This window comes from Leptosomus discolor, chromosome 5 (genome assembly GCF_034619465.1).
Source record: "Leptosomus discolor isolate bLepDis1 chromosome 5, bLepDis1.hap2, whole genome shotgun sequence".
Lineage (NCBI taxonomy): Eukaryota > Metazoa > Chordata > Aves > Leptosomiformes > Leptosomidae > Leptosomus > Leptosomus discolor.
Window position 1 is genome coordinate 7,225,127 of NC_141395.1, and position 21,727 is coordinate 7,246,853.

Here is a 21,727-nt window from a genome sequence, read left to right on the forward strand (position 1 = left end):
TTTTATTGCTAAGCTACCCTCTACAGCAGGGTGGTTCGCCCCTTACAGCCAGGAGTCCCAGGACCTGCCGGGTATTATTTAGCAGATATGGCTGGGAAGGGTGCCCAGAAACCTCTAAAGTGTCTGGGAGCACCCAGGTGAGGCAGAAGCTGCTGAAGAACATGGCTTTGAGACAGGTCCTAGGAACGGTCATTTGGGTGCCACAGGAGAAAAGAGACAGCAACGTTCTTCTGGGCACCTCTGGACTCTGCTCTTCTGGGTTCGGCACCTGCACCTCCCTATCACTGCATGAACTCTGCGTGAATTAGGAACCGACAGATTATTCGGCACTGTTATAAATACTGTCCTCAAAAAGGAAGATGTCCCTGCAATTTTAACTCCTGCAAAACAAAGAAACCCTGATACTCAGCTGACAGTATAGAAAGGCTAATGCTCAGCAGTTTTTGAGCTGCGATCAGATTTGTTAACTAGGAGTAGAGTAAACCAGCCTGAATCCAGCAAAATCATATGACCTTTGCATTAAACTTTGTTGCTGATCTGGTAATTTCTGATTAAAACAATGAAGCCTTTGGGTATAAATTATTTCATATTTTTTATTATTTGGACACTATGCTGTTCGCTATCACAGAGAAATCATCTTTGTTACTAATAATTCTTCTGTTAGGAATCAGAACAAGCACGAGCAAATTAATAAATGATGACATGGGAATTACAACAAAATAGATTGACGACTCGCGGGTATGATTCTGAATAATAACATTTTACAACCTATTCAAGAGCATTGTTAATAAGCGAGATTTAGTTTACAGTATTGTCAGAAACATTTATAAAATGCTTGAAAAATGAATTGTTACTTTTATGAGTCATACTTGTTATTTCATGAATTTATTGTTGTAGTTCCTTTACATATGTTCTCAGGTTGTACTCCTCACCATGATAACTGCTCTGTTCACAACCTGCATGACTATATTGTGCATTTCTGAAAACCGCAGTTTGGTTCAACAACACTTGTCTTGCTTCAATCTATTTTTCTATTATTAATACAACGTAAAAGAGGTATGGAAAGTAAGAATATAAAGGGTTCCCAAATTCCTCCATCAGACTGAACCCAAAAACATTCATATGTTAAACCCAGTTGTATTTCTTAGCATCTAAATCAAAAGACTGGAAAACTACTTACAAAGGCACACTTACTCCTCTTTGGACTGAACTTTTATCTGCTGACCCTGACCCAAGTCCTGCTGTCTAACATTATCTGCAGTTTTCTGCACACTACAACAACACTGAATTCCCTTTGTCTCCCCATGCTCAAAGTGCTTGTACCTATCACAAAGACATAAGAAGCAGAGCACCCAAAAGATTATTTCAGTCATATTCTTCAAAAAATGAAATGCAACACATTTCAGCTACTGTCCAATTAAATTTTAAAATGAGGAAGTTTTGACCATGTTCATGGTTTTGCATCCACCGAGCAGCAACATTTAAAGAGAGCAAGTGAACTGCAAAGTTTTCAGAGAGTTATTTTCATCTGGTCAAAGCACAGTAATGTTTGTCAGTTCTAATCAAGACTAACCAAATTCAAATGTTAAATTATTGCAACTATCCTATCAAGAATACATTACAAACAAGAGATTATTCAATTCCTTGTTGAACAACCTAAAATAACAACTCTGAGAAAAATCACAAATAATACTCAGGTTACCTGTGACTAAAAAAAAAAAAAAAAGTCTTCAAATAAACTCTTTGATCTGAATTATCGATCAAAGTACCTATATATGGTACCCAATGATATACTTACACAACCCAATTTTTAGTATCGTCATCCATTTTCCTGTAGTATTCTTTTGGTTTCGCAGACTCCCCCAAAAGTATTCATTGTCCTTCACTAGCTAAATAAAAAACACTTTGCTGAAAAATTTTGTTTGGAAGAAGCATGCAATACAGGCCTTTTCCCATTCTATGCATTACTTCATTGCAATTCTACACATTATTTAATTTCATTTCATTCATTACACTACTGTCTTCTGAGGCTACAGAAGAGGCGCACTCAAGGGACATGGACCAGACACTAAAAGTTTCTCACAAGCATCACATGCATGTTTGACAACTTATTAACGGAGATTAGTGACACTACTAGGTGGGAGCAGACAGATACCTAACAAAGTAATGAGATGATTACAGTCTTCTCATTGTTCCTCATCTACACTAACTGCTGCAAATCACAAATTACAGACTCCAGCTTCTCCATGAAAAAATGCTGTATACAGTGTGTGCCCTATGGAGGCCCCTTCATTATGGACCCCCTACATTAACCTATTTAAGAAACTAAAAGTCATTTCTTTACCTCTAGAGCAAGTGGAAAAAAGATTGCTACATCACTGAAGTTCATACAAGCCCTTACAAAGAGATATGGCTTTAATAGGGCAGCCTTCAGAGAAACGCTGCAAATCAGAGTTAGACCCATGTGAGACTCGCTCCCAAGTTGTTCAATCTCCAGCTCAGGCCAGCAGCAGTCTGTTACCCAGGTCTGTACCACAAAATCTTCTCACCAGAAAGGATGGCTTTTTAAAACGGAAAGAAAGAACGCTACAAGGGACTCTGAAGGTGACATTTCTGTTAGAGAAAGAGGTTAGTTAGCCACTGCTCCCTGCTCATCTCCCAAACGGGTTCCTCCCAATCCTCTCTCACAGCATGGGCTGGCACCACGAGCATGCAAGAGACGTGCTGTGGGAGAAAGACATTGGGGTGACCTGAAGTGGGACAGAAAAGGCTAATGCCTTGTTAACTTCACTAACGGTCTATCAACATATATAAGAGATGCACCTCCAAACTCCACCTTGCTGGAGGGAATTTCTGGCCAACAGGACCCCACAGGCTCTGCTGGCAGCAGCAAAGTCCTCTACCATGAGAGAGAGGACTGAAAAACATGGCCAGTTCCCTTCTGCTGCAGTCAACATAATTAAAGATCACTTTTGGCAAGGGAAAAAAAAAAGTCTCCTCATGAAAAAGGCCTCAGGTGTCTGAGCCACGGAGAGCAGTATGCAACAGCCCAGCATTTCACAGCAGAGCACAGACTAGCGAAGGACACAGGTTCAGCCACACTGTGGAGGGAGAGAGAGCAGAAGATGGGCAAGCACAAGAAGCCGTGATGCCAAGCTCTTCTGCAGTATAGCTGACACAAACAGGACTGACAGATCAGCTACTTCTAAGTTCCAAAGAGAAGTGAACTAACACACTACAGCAAGAAGAGAGCATCATGCCAAAAAGTCTGGCAGTTATATGAAAACGAAGACGTCTTGCAGGCAGGGATACACAGAAGACCCAAAGTACCATAATCAACATACTCCAGGCCCAAATGAACTGCTGTTAAGATGATGATACATTGGATTTTGTCATTTAACAGAGTCCAAAAAAATTTATTTTTTTATCCCTTTAGGCATTCAGTAGGAATACTGAGCAACAATGCCAGGCACAGACGACAGAATGACCAGACAAAAGACTGGATTTTAGGATACGGAGCTGAATTCTACAAAAGATGCTTAAGTAAATGAAAATACAGGCACATAATGCAGCTACCCTGAATGCTTTCAGCAGAGCAGTTACTTGCACAGAATTTTGAACTGTATAATGCTATGCATTTGTATAGGCCTTATGCTATTTTACCTGCAACTGATAGGTCTCACAGTTCCACATGACTGCCTACTGGCTTACCACCAACAACTGATCAACTATTCCAGGCAAAACACTTTATGGAACTCTGCTCCTTAGTCCAGCTTTGATCCAAGAAAATACACCACTTACTGTGGTGGGAATCTAGTTAAGAGAACACTACAGAAGGAAAAAAGGTTATAAACAAAGCAACTAATATTAGTGTATTGAAGAAGAAACAAATTGACTTTCTTTTTCAACTTTGACATTAAGGACTCGACCAGTCCTGTCCTACTGGATCAAAAATTCTTAAAAGTTTAGAACTAGTATTAAGCAGTGCTTCTCATCTGCCTAGTGATCTGGATATTTCCTTGTGAAACCTTCCCAATTAGAACTGGAATGATCACACCTAGTGACAATGTTTGCCTTGGGGTGGCGGGGGGCGGGGGGAAGAACGTCCCAACTTTTTTTTTCTTAGTAACTAGAACATTAGCAGAGTAATTGCAGTGGAAAAGGGTACCAAGAGACTTCCAGTATCTTGTTGAACAATTCAGTGAAGAGGAGACACTTCAAAGGCATGGCTTCTTAAGGATCATAGTCACAGGGAACAGTTTGATCAGAGATCAGCGAGCATCTGCCATGTTACATGCTTTCCTTCCGAGTCGCAAGTTGGAGCATAAAAATGGATGTTGGCACATTTTTAACAGTGTGAAGTACATGGTGCTCCTTAGCAAGACAAGACTCCATCTGCACACACCACTGCAAGACCAGACCTACAGTTATGATCACGCATCGGAACAGTCCACTCAGAACAAATTCAGAGACAGCCCTCTGCCCTCCCCTAATTCCAACTATGTTGTTTCATAAGTCAAAGATTTTTCTTTTTTTGCCCCATTTTCACAAACTTACAGGAAAATCACATATATTTTTAATGTATTTCAGTAGGATCTGTGCTCTTCAGACAAAGCAGCCATCATTTTATTCTGTCAGATTCTAAAGCCTTGTAAATGGCACACTATTTTTAACCATAATTAACCCCTCTCGTTATCAACTTGAAATTGTTTCCTGTGATTGGTCTAAGCACCATGTAAAAGAAGAATTCTCCATTTCAGATATAATATCAGGAAAGTTCCACAATTTTGCCACTTTTGAGATGACAGCACAGTCTTACCGTGACTAAGGACTGTAAAATTGTGCTCCATGTAATTGAATCTAAAGATCTGACAACACTGACCTTATCAAGAAATGAAATTTTTGGCTGAGGATCAAACCATGCACCAGAAATAAGCTCTTGCTGGTTGTTTGTAAACGTCATATAAAAATGTACTTATTCATTATTAACAACTTGTAAACTGAACACACTGCAGGTATCCAATTGCTGCCAAGTAAAGCATTACTTAGTACGATCATTTAATTTACATCTAATTCTTGTATTAATTTTGGCAGCACAACCAACCATCCCTTTTCATGACTGTAAGAGGGTTATCGTAACGAGATAAACATTCAGATCGCACGCTAAAAAGTGAGGATAGAAGCTAGGGGCCAGATTAATTTTGTGAACGCCCATAGTGCTGTTAGCCTCAGTGACAGCCCTATTTTAGTGCAAGATGTGCAAAAAAAGGGATTCTAGGGAGAACCAAGCCATTGGCATCTCACTTTTGTCATGATAAGGCCAGCAGTGACAACATGACCTATACTTGTGAGCCATCTCCTTTAGGACAAAATAGACTAGAAGGCTCCAAGCAAAATCCAGGGTAATATCAGCACTGGGCTTTCGTGAGCATCACAGTCAACTCAAAAATCTGAAAGTTTTATAAAAATTCAGTAAGGAGATACTGTAAATAATTGCAATGCTCTGCAGCAGAATTCAATTTTAAATGGAGGCACAAAAAAACAGGGGGCTTTTAAGACAATACCATTACACACCTTTCTTGCTCTTGCACACCGCTTTCAGGATGCTGCTTCCAGGTCCACATTTTCCATGGTCAGTGACACATACTCCTTCTGAAACAATCCACTCGTAACACGCTGGGTCTTCACAAGGAATAGATTCAATTAAATGAGGACAACCTGCCAGGGTGCCTACAGGATCTACGATCACTTGCCTTTGTCTCATTCTAAAGCCTGGAAAAAGAGAAACTGAATTAACTGGAGAACCACAAAGAATGTTTATACCAATAATCTAGTAGCAAGGGGACTATACAGGGCATTTGGAACTGGCAGATATAAAGACAAACAAGAGTACAACACTGCCTATGTCTAGCCTGTACCCAGGGCTAAACTATAAGAGGTGTTCTATCACCCAACAATCCCTCACCAGGAAGTGGAACTGGGAAAAAGAAGAACAGACCCGTGGGTTGAAGTGAAACAGATTTAATGAAACACCACCAACACAGAGTTATACTTAGCCAGATATACAGAGATATACTCAGCTAAATGAATATCTAGTTGTCATAACTGACCAGAGAGCAGTCCTTGAGAAAAGCCAGAGGAGGAGCAGGAGGAACCTCAGCAGGAACCCCACAGGAGCTCCCCTTTCTCAGCCAACCTTCCCCCTGTATAATGCCCATGCCATGATGGGATGGGCTACCCCTGTAGCTCACTCAGGTCAGCTGCCCTGGCTGACTCAAACTGCTAACGGCCTGCCCAGCATGGCTGGGCTGGGATTCTGTCCCAGCCAGACCAGGACAAACACACACAAACTGAAGTGATTGGGACGGTTCTTGGCTGCATGTGCCCGCAGTCCTGGCATGCAAAAATCTAATAGTGTATAAAGAATTCCAACAACCCACAGTTTTCACATTTCTTTTTCCCCTTCATCAACATTAGATAGAAATACACATGTCCAAATATAGGAATTGCCAACGAGGCATATATTAATGTAATAACAACATTAAGATAAAAAGAGAGAAGCGGTTAAAGAATTGAAGATATAAAGGACGTATATTCTGCCTGGGAACCCGCTAATGAAAAGACTTGTTTTGAGATACAGCAGAGCAGTTTACTAAGAAATTAGTATTCTGCTTTATGAAGGTGTTAAGGATTTCTGATACATAATGCATATCTGAACTCTTTGAAATGACTTCCTATTAAACTAAAAGATTCAAATGTAAAGTGGAAGAAGGAGGTTACAGAAGTAATGAAAGAATTGATTACATAATCTACCTCCTTATGAATAGAACGAAAAGTCATGTTGCTATATAAAATGCAGAACTAACACAAGTATCTTTCAGCATGTTTTGTTATGTAAATGATACGGAATTGTAAGAAAGGCAGAAAAAAATACATAGTGGTCTTTCCTACAACAGTCTCAGACAAGGGGCAAATATACAGCATTAGTGGAGGCCACATGGAAATGCCTTGGCCATAAGACAGAAAAGAAAATTAGAAGTAAAACATTCCAGAGAATATAATAGACTAAATTTCGCCCATTCTCAAACAAGCAAAAATAAATCCTTCAAAACAATTTAAAAATGAAATGGTTTTGCAAATGTTTATATTTAATCATACATTTTTCATTATTACTTTTTTAATTTGAAAATTTATGATCAGCTCCAATCACTTCAAAACCTTACACTGTTTTCAGAAAAGTGTCATTTCCAAACAGTAATCTTTACCCCCTGACATGAGCTCCAACAGCCATCTTTTCAACTTTGAGCCTTAGGAAGGGCTCTGCAATGAATCTCAAAGGGTTGCAGAAACAAACACGTATGCTAGTCAATTAACATCCAAGCGGGTTAAATTATATTTGCATACTGTCCTTCCAGGAATTTAAACCAAACCCAGAACAATGACAATTTCCCTGGTTAGCCTAACTTCAAGATGGCAGGGCTGTGGGATACACCTCAGTCCTTCCAACCTCACCCAAGCATTGCCCTCAAATCCAGGCATACAGCAGGACTTCCATGGGGGATCAGAGAAGGACAGCCTGGTACTATGGAGGTCTGCAGCTGCTATTCCAAGAAATCCTCCTTTTCTACAAGTTCCACGCAGGATAAAAGGGTCTGAACAAGGCTGAAAATCTTTTTTTTTTTTTTTTTTTTTTCCTTCTCCCAATAACTGCAAAAAGCTTATAAAGGTCATATCCCACTCTTGTACACACATCTAAGAGCTTCATCCTATGTGAGATTAATTTTTTTAAAAATACATTAAGCTTCCAATGTAGAATTTGACCCCACTGCTTTTGCAATCTTATCATACTATTCCATTACCCACTTTAGATCCCCCAGTGCTGCAAAAGCAATATATAAGAGCAGCCATCACCTCTTCTTCCGTGGCGTTCCTGGCAGTTCTCGTGAAGGCAGGGACCCCACACCGACCAGGCAGACACCACACACTCGGACGGGCACGGCAGGTTACACAGCTGCGAGGTGGAGGGAGCAGGACTCAGGCATAGCTTCCCATCAACTGGTCTAGCAACTAACGGGAAAAAAAAAAAAAAAAAGAAAGGAAAAGAAAAACCAGGGCTGTAACTTTGCCCTGACCAACGCACAGAGCTCCAGAGTTTACTGCTGGGCTTAGTTTTCCCAAATGCACCAAAATCCAGTGCTTTTTTAGGGTCTTATCTCCCAGAGCAAAACATTAATCCTGTGTTCAGCAAGGCACTTAAAGTTTTTATCTAAATCATCCATATTCAGCAGGCCAATTAAGACTATGGTTAATGATATACGGGCGCTTGAAAACTAAATCCAATGCTGATTTTCTACAATGCTGGAGCAACAAACTGGAATTTAATCCCCTGCATTTATGGCCAAGGAGGCCTCTTTACACCATACTGAAGAGAAATACGTACGAGAAGGAAATCTAAAAAGCTCACGTTGCAATTCGGAGCCAGGCAGAGGCAGGTGACAGAAGCCTGAGCGCGGGGAATCTCCCCATACCCATCCCCTTCAGGGGCACTGCCACCCTTAGATTACCACTTCAGGGTCCAGACCTTAGAAGTTTCTTCATTTACTTCCAATAAAATTGAGCAGAGCTCTCTGTTTCTCCTACACTGACATACGCAGAAAGCATCCCTCCTGCCTGGGAGGCAAGACATGTACTTGAGCTGCCTGCACCCAAGGCAGGCATGGATCTCCAATCCTCTTCATTTATGAGATGAGCTGACCTCAAACTCTGCCAAGTACCAGTTTAGTTGATAGTGACAATAAATTTGGAAGGCTGATTCCCTTTGTATTTTCATTTATCATAACAGATTCCTAGTTTCAATTAACTTCTCCTGCCTTTTTATTCAGGGCAGAGGGAGGAAGGAAAAGAAGGGGAAAGACTCTTAAATCTGTCTTCTGAGTCATTATATGATATTGCATTTTAATTACATTATGGGCTGAATTTGGCTGTCTCTTTAGATAAATCAATATCAAAGCAGCCTTTCAAAAGTCAAAGGCTTGTTTGAGTTTACTCTGCCATGGTATTACCAAGACTTCATTAATTTTTATAGCTACTGAGTTTGCTTTATCCTCATTTTTATTTTTAATGTCTATTTTTCTTTGCTTTCATGCATGGAATTGACTTGAAAAGAATTTATAAAAATATGCCAAATAGATGAGTAATCTTTTCTTTTTCTGATATTTTACCATTTTCTTTAAAATGAACCATTTGAAGAAAAAACACAACTTTTTTTTAAACACAAGACTTCAGTGCTCAAAATCCCAATAATCCACATCCTGAAGCTGAGACTTCAGACCAATATCAGTGCTTATGATTTCAGCTCATCAGACTAACAGGATTAAACAACAGATGTGACTTAATTCTAAGCCATAAGATAATATGTTAGTAAAAAAGACCATTTTCTGAATGGTTTCTGAGACCCTGTAAGGCCTTTGACATGTTCATTTAGAGATTATATCAAAGTGGCATAAATCCAATTCACCTGAATGCTAACATAAACAGACCTTTTCCAGAGACCTTGCAAGTGAAGTGACAGAGAGAATGAGATAAATATTAGAGTTTTAAGGATAAGGGTATTTATTTTACCAGGAAGTCTCATGCATGGCTTAACCTGCCTTTCAGCATCAAGCTTTGTAAAAATGTATCATTTTTTGAAAGTTCACTTGAAGAAATGAAAGGAAATAAAATTGAGTGCAGATGGTCAACCCAAGGAATAAAGTCTACTCTGCTCTAACTCAAGGCACCATTGTTAGAAATGGCTCTTTCCTTCTCACTGATTTTTAGATTGTTACTGTATTGCAGTTTAACTATTTAAATGTGGAGGCCAGCAGATAAAGCAGGTTGGTTCTCCGGCCTTGAAAACTAACCAGCTACAACCAGTGGTGCTGAGGGTATTCTAAATTGATTTTGGATGAAAGAAAACAAGAAAAATAGAATACAAGAAGTTAAAGGGGCAGGTTTTTGTTGGTAGGCTGAGCCTACCAGCCACTGCAGACTCATGGAAGACTCCTTCCTATTCTGGAAGAAATCCTGGCCTTCCTCACCCTGCCAACCACCTTCCTGCTCCTCTTCCTCCCTCAGGCTGACGCCCTATTTAATTCTAGCACTGTGAGCTCTTTTCCCAGGATCAACATCTCATTTGTCACTGGAATAAGACTGCTTATTTACTGGCTTCCTTAAGTAATTCTATATATTCTGTAAAATGTAAATCAGAAAATACACACTATTCTAATCAAATATCCAAATATATTCTAGGTCTGTGCCAGTTTATACCCACTCTACACTGACTACAATCCTCCAGTGAAAGCCTTCAGGAATAAGACAAGAACAAAATAAACAAGCTGCATTAATAAATGCATATAAAATACCACTTTTCTCCAGAACCAGGAAGGTGTAAAGAGCCACAGTTTCCAGCACGATAGCCAGAGTGACTGGATGGACCAGTGGGGTCCTCTATAGAGAGTTTCATCCCTTCTTCAGCCACTTGATTGACAGATCTGATTTCCATCACTTTTCTTTAAAAGCTTAATGTGATTTTCCATTGCTATTCTTTCATACTCTAATAAATACTTTTTTTTCCTTTTTTTTTTTTTTTTTTTTATGAACTACAAGGTGTTTTTTTTCTGTGAACCTTTTAAACGCCAAAATTCTCACACACTGCAGCCTCCAAAAAGGCACAGATAGCCCGGCTGGGGATGACCTGTTCGGGAAAAAAACCCTCACATTATGCCTATGATAAACAAACACAGTTGCTAAGACTGTCTTTACATACTGGGCAGCCTTCTGATTTTGCACAATAATAAACTCTGTAATGGCACTTTCCTACATTCATGAAGAAAAAGTGCTTTTTGTGTAATTATTTTCCTTGGAAAAACATTAGCCATTTTTGGGGGGAAGGGGAAAGGCAGAAGCCAGGGAACAGAAGAGCAAGAGGGGGAGGCAATACCTCTGATTCAAGTAGCAGCTTATTTATTACGCTTGTTCATATCTTTTAAAATCCTGCTTTCTTCCCAATCTATAGAACAAACTTGAAAAAGCAATCAAGTACTAATCTGGAAGCCTCTGAAACATTGCACGTTTCTATAGCTGTTATATTGAATCTATCCCTTATAAATGCGACTACAGCTGTTCCCAGCACCAGTGGCTGCTTCAAGTTTGGATTTTACTATTTGCTGTTATTTTCAGGTTATTGCTACCAGCAGGAGATAATAAATTGGGTTCTAAAGTATCTTGTTTCCCTATATATTTTTACTGAGGTAGTGATGTGGAGGGAGAGTGGAAGAGGAAATCAGCTCTGATATGATTATTTCCATAATGTAATTTAAAGCCAATAAATAAATAATCTGTGAATATAGTCATACGGACGCATACTTGCAGGCATACATACCAACACTATGTTAAAAAGCAGCGATGACCAGACAGAGGGAGAAATGTATAGGACAGCATTTTGGTTGCAGTGATTCCTTTCAAATTTAGTTTCTTAACTCCTCAGGAGGTAAATAACACTTTTTTTTTATTCCTGGACCTGAACGTCACTTCCCTTTTATAATGAAAAATCAAGTATTTCTGATAAGAACACCTAAATTAGACATTTCCAAATACAACTAACGTACGTGGAATACACGCAAAGAATATCAGGACTGTCTCTTATATACTGGTGCAGCCGTATTTTAGCTACTATTCAATTCTCAAGGCAATAAATCCAGATGTTTACCACATCTTTTGGCAAAACTAAGACAAATCAATGATTGCCAGGGTACAAGAAAGGGATGACATATCTTTGTGAAAGTTCTTACTGCCTTTACCAGAACTTATAAACCAAAGACACTTGGATCAATACAAAGGGAAATTACCTGAGAAAATCACAAAGCAATAAGTTGTGTTATAAACACACCTACATGTGTAAAACATAATAGGGATAAACCAGCACAATATTTGTAAGTAATCCCTCTAACCTGAAAGACTTGTTTTTATAGCAAAAACAAAAGATTAGACAAAGGAGAAGTGGTGAACATAATTTAACTAGTCTGGAAATGGCACCAACCCTAGTCCAGTGCTTCCCTCCGTTAAAAACGCCTAATGCACCCCATGCCTGACAGAAAGGGCGCCTTTACGCTTTTAAGAAAAATCAATTAGTTTTGAAGCCACAAGGCACAAAGTTGAAGTCCTATTTTCAATTAAAATCTATTTTATAGACAAGAAACAAAGTATGAATAGAAGGCTAATCGCAGCATGAAAGAGGGTTAATAGCGGATTGCCAAGAGCAACAACGGTTTAATGTATTCCAGAACAATAAAGATCCTGGCAATTTTATTAAAGTGACACAGCCTATTAGCGCTCCATGGAATAAAAAGTTTCCCTGCATCCACATCCCCTGCTGTACAAGGGGGTCCTGATCCCAGCTGGGATACCGTGTGGTTTCACTAGAGCAAAATTTGTAGAGATTATCAGAAACAGCAGATCAAAAATTCAGAGTGAGCATGTGGCTTCCCACCAGCAGTCACACAACTGAGCAGACCAGAGGTGAACAAGTCATTAAGTGTGTCCAGGAAAAACAGTGGAGGCAACAGGGATGCTGGGATGCCACTGAAGGCAATGACGGGAAGGAAAAAGGGATCCTCCAGCATATTTGAGTCTTGCTGGCTGTTATCCGGAAAAGGCCACCAGATGCAGGAAATCACTGGGACAGACTGCCAGAGACGGTGAGAGAAGTCACAAGGAAAACAGCGAAGAAAACCCAAAGGTGGGGCTAGACTTCATGAAAGCCTTGTAAGAGCGTGAACTTTCCCCATCGCCAAGTTTAGCATTCATTCAACAGGAAGGAGCACTGGGGAGCAGAATTGTGTTCGGTGAATGCCACATCACTGCAGGAGTCCTGATACCATGAGAAAAGTACCACTATGGATGTGTTTGTGATACCGGGACGCAGTACAGGTGGCCCAAAACTAAGCTAGTGACACACTAAACAAGTCCACTCATGGCATGGTGACGCCAGCTCAGACCCTGAAAGCAGCAGGGCTGCTCCATGCAGAGTTGGCTCAAGTTCACAAGCTTGATTTTTCTCAAATGTCTCCTGTTCCAGCACCAGCCCACCCACCGTTGGCTTTGTTATCTCTTCCCCGTGTCCCAGTTTGTGGTATATCCTCGTACATACAAATCCTTTCATTTTTTCATCTGACTCAACATTATTGTTTGAATACAATGCAGCTCCCCATCCTCATAACAACAATGGGACAAAATTACGCAGAACAAACCATCACTGTTTTGAATAAAATAAATCTAGTTCCAGTGGCAGGAAATAATGACAAAAATACAAATGCAATTAAGATCTCAGCTTTCAAAGACAAAGCCCTGAACTAAGTACCTCATGTGAACTGACTGGGCAGCATATTATTTGCCACGTACCAAAGCCAGCTATATAAACAAAAGTATTTATAAAGAGATAAGATATTTCATGGTCATATCAAGCATCTTGTTGACAAAAAAAGACATGTTCTTTATAAGGCACCTTTTAGAAGGCACACTTCTCTCACTGTCAAAGTCCTTTCATACATTATTCTCTTCATTTTACTTTAATTAGTTTCTAGACATCAAGGAACTGAAAATATTACACCTCTAAAAGACATTAGGGAAAATGTTTTTTTTCCCTAACGGATTCAAAGTAAAATTTTTGAAATACACATTTAAACACTACTGTCAAGCACTGCAATGATCTGAATAAAATCATTTCCTCTCTTGCTTCGAAAGGGCTTCCCCTGAAGAAGCCAGCTGTTACATATTTATTTTTCCATTATGTGGGTTGGATCTCGTAAATTCTGCTCCGCATTTGGTGAGCTTACAGATCAATAACTTGGCATCCCAGCAATATAAATCTGATCCAGGCTTGCCTGAATATATTTTGCACTTCAGCGGTGTATTTCTCATCTTTTCGAGCCAGTTTGGTCATCCCAATGATAAATAACTAGTTTTGGATGAGAGAGATCCTTGGGGGGGGGGGGGGAGTTCATCCACCTGAGAACACAGCTTCTGTGATTCAGGTCAACTAAGCCCCAGGCTGGATGCTCCTGTTGCTGTACCACAAAGCAAGTCGCACAAAGCTTTTTTCACACCGCTGCAGACCATCAGTTCTCTCCCCGCTACGGTCCTAGTCAAGTTTTCTCATTACTGATATATTCTAACCTATTCCTTTTCAATTTCATAAACCAGACAAGGACAACAGGATTTAAACATCAAAGTCCCTAAATTCTAATTTCCGTAGAGTAAATCAATCTTTTCATTCCTGCAGCTTTACCAGCATAAATTGGGGGGTTGGGGGGGGGGGGGGGGGGGGGAACAGTGTGCATTTAATGTAGGTCTTGTACTGCACACAGGGTTCATTCCAACAATGCATACCCACATCAACTCCCCTACGGGCAGCTTATCTCCATCAATGCACTCTTTTCCAAATAAATATGCAGGACGGTAACAGCCATAAATGACAACAACCTGCACAACCAACTTACTGTCTCTAAAGAGTCAGACCTGGTGACACCCAGGACAACTAGCACCCAAAGGACTGATGGCATATTCAAACAGCACTTTTTGCTGGTATTTCTCACTTCTTGAAAGTATCTCCATAGTTTATTGAACAGATGCCACGCGTACCAATTTGCAACACTAATCCCCCAGAAGACACGCATTGGAAGATCATGATTCAGAGCAGAACAAAGAACTTGCAAGGAAAAAATTGTGGCACCCTCATTAGGAAACAGAGCGTACAGAGCAAAGAAGGCAAAAACGCATATTTTAAGAGCTAAAAAAGACAAAAGGGCAGAAAGGAAGGGATGAGAATAAATATAAAATAATACAGGATTGAATGGAGTCCTCAAATTCATCTCCGTGCAACTCCAAAGAGGCACTAATTTCTGGAAAATAAAATGCACTGCCAAAACATCTCCCATATGGGTATTAAGAATAGTCTGAAAAGGTTACTCATCAGATAAAAAAGGATTAGACATTTTTGTCTGTCAGAAATAGGGAGAAATCTCAACATTTTGTGGAAAAAAAATAAAAGATAATAAAACTATCATTTTGAGACTTGTATAAATAGGACTTAGATGAAAGTGTAGGGGAACACTCGCTTTCAGACCACTTGAGGATTCTGTCAGTAAAGTGGCTTGAAAGACAAAAATACATAAGGGAATATAGACAAGGATGGATCAGAAAGTAACCATTAGACCTGGAAAGGTACCTGAGTATTTACTAAGTCTTGAATTGTAAACACACTAAAGCAGTTTTTGCTGCTACAGCTGATGAAACACAAGTTTATAAATAAAATCTGGTGTCAGATGAACCAGGTGGAAATGCATCCTGAAAATGAAGCAAAAATGGCTATAGGTTGGTGAACTGCAGTGGAATAAGTAAGTCAAGAAATTATGTCTACTAACAGGTGAAGGTTGAATATCTCTCAAAGGAAAGAGGGGTATAAAAGTAATAAAGACTTCTGTAAGAAATAGTTTTGCAGGGTAACACTAAAAGGCGTCTCAGAATAATGAAGGCACAACTACCTCACATACCTGCTATTGAAATCCAAGATCAAATAAAATTAAATATATGGAGACAAATATGATGGAGACACTCATTAAGCATAAAAAAGGTAAACAAAACTTTCGAACCTTGTACAGGTATAGGAATTTAATGTGGATTTTCAGATGGAAAATAACAAAGACTAAGAAGATACGAAACTGCAATGATTTGCTGGTGAGATGGTAATAAGAGATACATTTTACTAGCCAAGTTTACTATGCTGGGTAAACAATAAAGAAGATTCAAGGAAGAACAGCATTTCACAAAGGTCTTTTCAGTCCTATAATTAAAACTTAAGCAGACAGGCTCCAAAAAACATCATAAGAAAATTCTGAAAGTGAGAGGTAAATTGGATCTCATTCAAACAAGTAAAAAAGAAAAAAATGTCAAGATATATAAGGCACAAATTTTACAAAAGAATGACAGGACAGACAGATCCCTAGTTAGAAAGCTACAGAAAATATGGAGAGAATAGCAATCCCAGTCACTAGGGACAGTAGGTAATTAGTTCAGAGAAGAGAGGAGCTGCTTCTGGAGAATTTTATAAGGGATGCCATCCCCCAGACTACTGATAAAGAGCTATAGTCTCTAGATAAATCCAAAAAGCAAAATTTAATTAGAAAACAGAAGGATACTCCTTAGCCTTCAAGAAAGAAGGTAAAACATTCCTGAGGAAGATGATTAAATATAGGAGCCTCATATGTTTATTAACTGTTTGAACATAAACAGACACCATCCCCAGATTCTAAAAGGAATTTTAATTCCTATATTATTGAACTTACTGTGATTGAGAGGAGAGTTGTACTGCCAAACAAGGAGAGAGATTTCACAAACTGATCATTGCATAATATTATTCCATACTTTTATCAAATGTCTTTTTGATGGGGGTTGTTAGTTAGTGATATTCTCACAGATTAATTAAAATTTATTGTGGGAAAAATTTATGGTGGAAAAAAAACCACATTTCAGATAACACATTATAAAATCTACAGTCACAAAAATCTTATCTCAATCCAGAAAAGCCCACTTACAAAAGAGAAGAAAATCTGTGTCCCACGTTAGCAGTGTCTGGCTTTGAAAGTAAGTTGAGCATCTGCATTTCTGCTTTATTTAAATAAAGAGCTTTCATATGAGTGAACAGATTTACATTTAAAAAGAGGTACGAAAGCGGGTAACCACCACTGTGTTTACAAATTGTTCCAGACATGAGACATCCAAGAAAAGGCATCAGGGAGTACCCAGAGATGAAGTGCAGAAAGGGCTACATAGGTAGCTCGTGCGCATATTTTATGCTACTTGTTGTGCAAAATTTGTCTCCTCCTTAAAAGCAACATCATTTCAAACATGTAGATTTACTGCTTCCATCTCTGGATATCAAAAGAATAATGATGAAGTGTTAGATGACCAACCCTCTGTGAAAATTACGCATTATAAATTTAAATGTGTTAAAATTCAATGAGATACTTAAAAAACCACAAGGATCTGTTTAAAGCTAATTATGTTAAAGTTCAGTCTAAATTAACAAAAGCCTCTCAACTGAGTGGAGATGTAGATTCCTTGGACAGAATACCTAATGTTAAAAGTAGCGCGGTCTCTTAACTTAGGCACCTACACACTGGCTTACCTACACACACAGAAAACACAGCTATCTGAATGACATGCCACTTTACACATTTACCAAGTGCTCCCTGATAGCTTCGACTAGACATAAGAGTCTCAGAATGAAAGAATATTACAAAGGACTTAAAAGATTGGAAGATCTTCTGCCTCCAAATATTCATTGCCCATGTTAAAAGTAGAGACTTCCTCCTTAAGGCCTAAAAAATATGTAACTTCACTCAGATCAAGACAGGGGTTTCTTAGTTAGGTCACCTCTTGGGGGAGAAAGATACAAAATCTTATCAATACGTTTCTGAAAGTAATACTTGAATGAAAGTTTTCCATTTCCAATACCTTCAAGTTGGAATTTTATAATCAAAATATAGAAAGATTTCAGCAGACTTAACCTTCTGAATGACTGATATATAGGGACTCAAGAAAACAGGGGCTCACTTTCTAAATATACATATTTTAATAAAAGAAGAAATAGACGGGACAACTGAGCAAATGAAAAATGGGAGAGAGATCCTTGGGGGATAAAAGAGCTTTAAGCAATATGTATAAATACATCACAGATGGTACCTGTCTCCAACAGTAGGATCCAACATATTTTACCCAAGAATGCTGCTGGAGAGACCACGGGACAAAATCTTCTTTCACATATGTCATTGGGCCTAGGTCCAAATTCTCATTGGAAGTAACCAGAAGAATAACAACTGTGATGGATGGTAATATCCTATTAGACTCGCTTGTTTGATTCCTGAATGATCCCTGTAAGGACACTCAAGAGGTGAAGAAAGAAAAATTATTGTACTTTTGATGGTAGCAATTAGACTCTATATTTGCTTAAACATAGAAGGATTAACTTCCTCATATTCTCCCCATCACTGAAAAAAATGTACAATATGAGATGCCCTAGTGATGAATAAAAGTATTCTATCAGTTCACATTGCCAGAAAAGAGGCCAGAAAAGATGCCATTCCTTATTTATTCAAAGAACAAAAACTGATCACCTAGTAAATGAGATACACTGAATATTACTGGATAGGGAGGGATCACAGCGAAGCCTTTCCGTCTTTCCATTTCCATGCAACTACACTGACAGTAGACGGGTTTTTCACTTTCTAAGGACTACTGCAAATCTGCACTACTGCCTTAAAATGGCAGTAATAATTTATACCTTGTACAATTGCTCTGCACATTTGTTTTTTTCAGTTGCTTGCATGAATTTTATTTTTTTTAAAAGGTTTAGAACTGTAAAAACAAGGAAGAGGTAACACAGTGTTACCCCCTCTTTCTGTTGAGGGGAGGGCTTGCAATTTTTAGGTTGAACTGAACTTCAAGCAAAGGAAAAACCTGCAGGTGATCACAAACTGGATATAGAGCACCAATTACGTTGCAAATTATGTTGGTATAAGGGTTTCAGACATACTCCTCTAATCTTCTTCAGTACTTCACAATACTGAAGAAGAATAAAGAAGTGTGAATGAAGACAGTTCAAGCTTGCTGCTCACCAACTTGCCATACAGTAGCTGCATGGACCACAGAAGCAGTCAGAAGGATGAAGACAGACAAGAAACGTTACACTCCTCTCACCAGCAGCACTTTTCTTACTTGGAAAGTCATGTGCATTGCACGCTTGTGCAGAACAACAGAGCAGGGTTTGTGCTGGGAGAGCAAGGTAGTGCCAGATGTTTGGGAGAGGTGAAGCAGCAACTATGCATGGACTGAGTAGAGATTAAAGTGGGTCTGGTTTTCTATAATCTCAGAGTCTGTGCAGGATGCTAGGACACACTGGGCATCCAGGAAACATTTGCTTTGCCTTTGTAAGTAAGTAAATCTAAGATATGATATTGTGTTCTTATTACCTTACATCTCTGCTCAAAAACATATTCTGCAAGAGCACTACACAGAGTAAATAAAACAGCCCAAGATGAATTATTCATCATGCATCTGTATCTACTCATTATTATTCTAAAAGAAATATAACTCACTTCCTGAATCCAAAAACCGTCTGTCTGCTCAGAAGTTGTGACAATATTATTTTTGCTTTCCCCTTCAAATCACAAGAAAAATTGTGTATCAATCTGAGGCAGAGGCTAAAGCCATATCTGGAATACAGTGTGACATCGTTTTTTATACTCTAAATCAGGACTAAAACTACAGATAAATGTATCCAGCTACCAAGGGGGTGGGCTGCCTGATACACAAGAGAAGAAGAAAACTCAACTCCAAGAAAAATTTAGCTCCTTCATCCTTTGAAACCCACCCACATAAGTAACCTACAGAACTGGCAGCAATTCACCCCAGAAGGCTGCGGCTCCTCGCAGTTCCTCAGGACCCTGAGGACAATGCCCTCCTCCTCCCTCTGACGCTGAATAACACCTCCCTATGTAAGCATGGACACAATGAGGGCATCAGCTAAGCCAAGGCCTACTAATGACTGCATGTTATCTACTTTTTTTCTTCCTCCCGTGTCTCTTACTCAGATCTACTTGGGCCAGATATTTCAGAAGGACCCTACGCACGTACCTTCCTTCAGTTGGTGCATCCCCAGTTCCACGGTGATTTGGACGCAGTAGACCTCTCGGGTTTGTATGCCACCTCCGCAAAGGCCTACGTGCTTGTGGTGGTGAGGGTCCTGCTGGTCAAGGAGGACAGACACTTGGCAGGCTCTCCATTCAGAAGTCCTCCAGGCGAACCTTTGGAAATAAAAGGGAGCAGGTAAAACAAGAGTTTTTGAAAGGCTATGGGTGAGTGAGTGGTACTTTATTAGAAGACAAAATACAATTGGTTTAATCTTTACAGCAGCACTTCCCTGTCCAAAATAGGGAATGTTCTGAAATGTTTTGAATGTGAAATTTACGAAGGTTAAGTATTTGCTATTTGTCTGAAGTACTTGTGTAAGACTTTTCACATAGCACTAGTCTCCAAAGCATTCTGAAACACTAAATCATCCTGACAACACCTTTAAGCAGAGTGCAAAGAAAGAATGAAGATTAAGAGGTTCAATTAAGTGCGAAAACTAGTTTTCAAACATGTGGCTCAAACCACTAAACCACCTCTTTCTGTCAAGAGCCGAACGCCTCACTCAGAAATGCACTTAATAGCTAAAACCCTACATACGTTAACAGAGCTCCAAGCACCAAGCAGCTTTTCTACAGGTGACAGCTTTATAAATGCTTAGGGTACAACCAACTTCTTCAAGGGCTTGGCTAAAGTAACTCAGTTCTCTCATTTCAGTTTCCAGAAGTTGTGATAGCAAGCTCTAAATAAAAATACTTCCATTCTATATTCCATCCACACCTAAAGAGCATTAATGGTTTTCAATGAACTAGAACGTTCTTGTGCACAGATATGTGAACGCTGTACAATCATCAATGGTATGTACCAGTTTAAATGCCAGGAAGAATTTACTAAAACTACAGGGAAAACAGTATCAGGTATCAGTGGAAAGCAAGAGTTATTTCCCCATCGTGTTTGAAAATGTAGAGCATATTTCAAATACAACAGTTTTCACAGGCATAATTCATTTTGATTCACAGGTCACAGTATCAGCGGAGTAAGTAAGAGCCCGAAGTCTTTCTCAGCTTCCCGAACGCTAATCTTAGGCAATATTGTTTTTTATAACCAATCTGTTCACACTTCTGCTGCTTTGTTCCTTTGCTCCTCTAAATTTTATAGTTTACTTTTTCCATACAATCTTTGGGCTTTGTGTAATGTAAACTACATAAAATAATTTCCTTTTATCCTCAAGACAAATGCTCGCTCCTCTTACAGCAGATCCACAGGTATTAAAACTACGTATGTTTGTTAACCTGCTGACTGATCACTGTAAACTCAAGCGTAATGGGGTGCCTCTGCAGAAAAAGCCTTCCACGTTGTAATTCTGTGTGTTCTCCATAGTGAGTATCTGTTCCTGACCACTTCTTATGTTGTAAATATGGGCATAAGAATGATTTCTAGCCACAAAGCACTGAAGAGTTTTTTAACATACTCATGGAAAATGTTTGTGAATACTGCCCATTATTTTTAATTTACAGGTGCTTTCAGACCTGCTGTCATGCTCTCTTAAATAATATACAGTATCATGTGCAAATCTGGATACACTCGCAAGGTTTATTACCAACAGAGAAAACAACAAAGAACACACTTTTCACATGACAAGCATGAAATACTTGAACTCCCACAACACATAAAGCACAGCCCTGAATTTTTTCTTCTAGTATTCTCTTCTGGGAATCCCTACTCGCATTTCTTGGGCCTGCAGTGTTAAATGCAACCTTCCCTTTACCATAAGGGCAATGAAGAGTGCTCTTCATCAAACACCAGGTGAAGAGGATTCCTCCTCCACACCACTTCAGGGCATTGTGCTCTTCACGTCCACACTTTCAAAATTAGAAGCTTAAATATAGAACACAAGCATCTTCCCACAGCCATGGAAACAGCTGTTTTAGGGAAGTATTTCTTAAAACAATAATTGACTAAAGAAAAACTGATTATCAATATCTGGCTTGGGTAGTCAGCT

The 21,727-nt window shown here is 39.2% G+C and overlaps 1 protein-coding gene across 1 annotated transcript in view; it reads right to left on the reverse strand.

Moving 5' to 3' along the window:
• The window catches only part of THSD7B (thrombospondin type 1 domain containing 7B), a 274,844-nt gene that overhangs the window by 180,243 nt on the left and 72,874 nt on the right, over positions 1–21,727 (reverse strand). The window contains exons 4-6 of the mRNA XM_086465473.1: positions 19,732–19,901; positions 7,912–8,067; positions 5,575–5,772 (exon numbers count right to left, since the gene is read on the reverse strand). Coding sequence (XP_086321599.1) covers positions 5,575–5,772; positions 7,912–8,067; positions 19,732–19,901 — 524 coding nt within the window. The remainder of the gene's footprint in view (positions 1–5,574; positions 5,773–7,911; positions 8,068–19,731; positions 19,902–21,727) is intronic.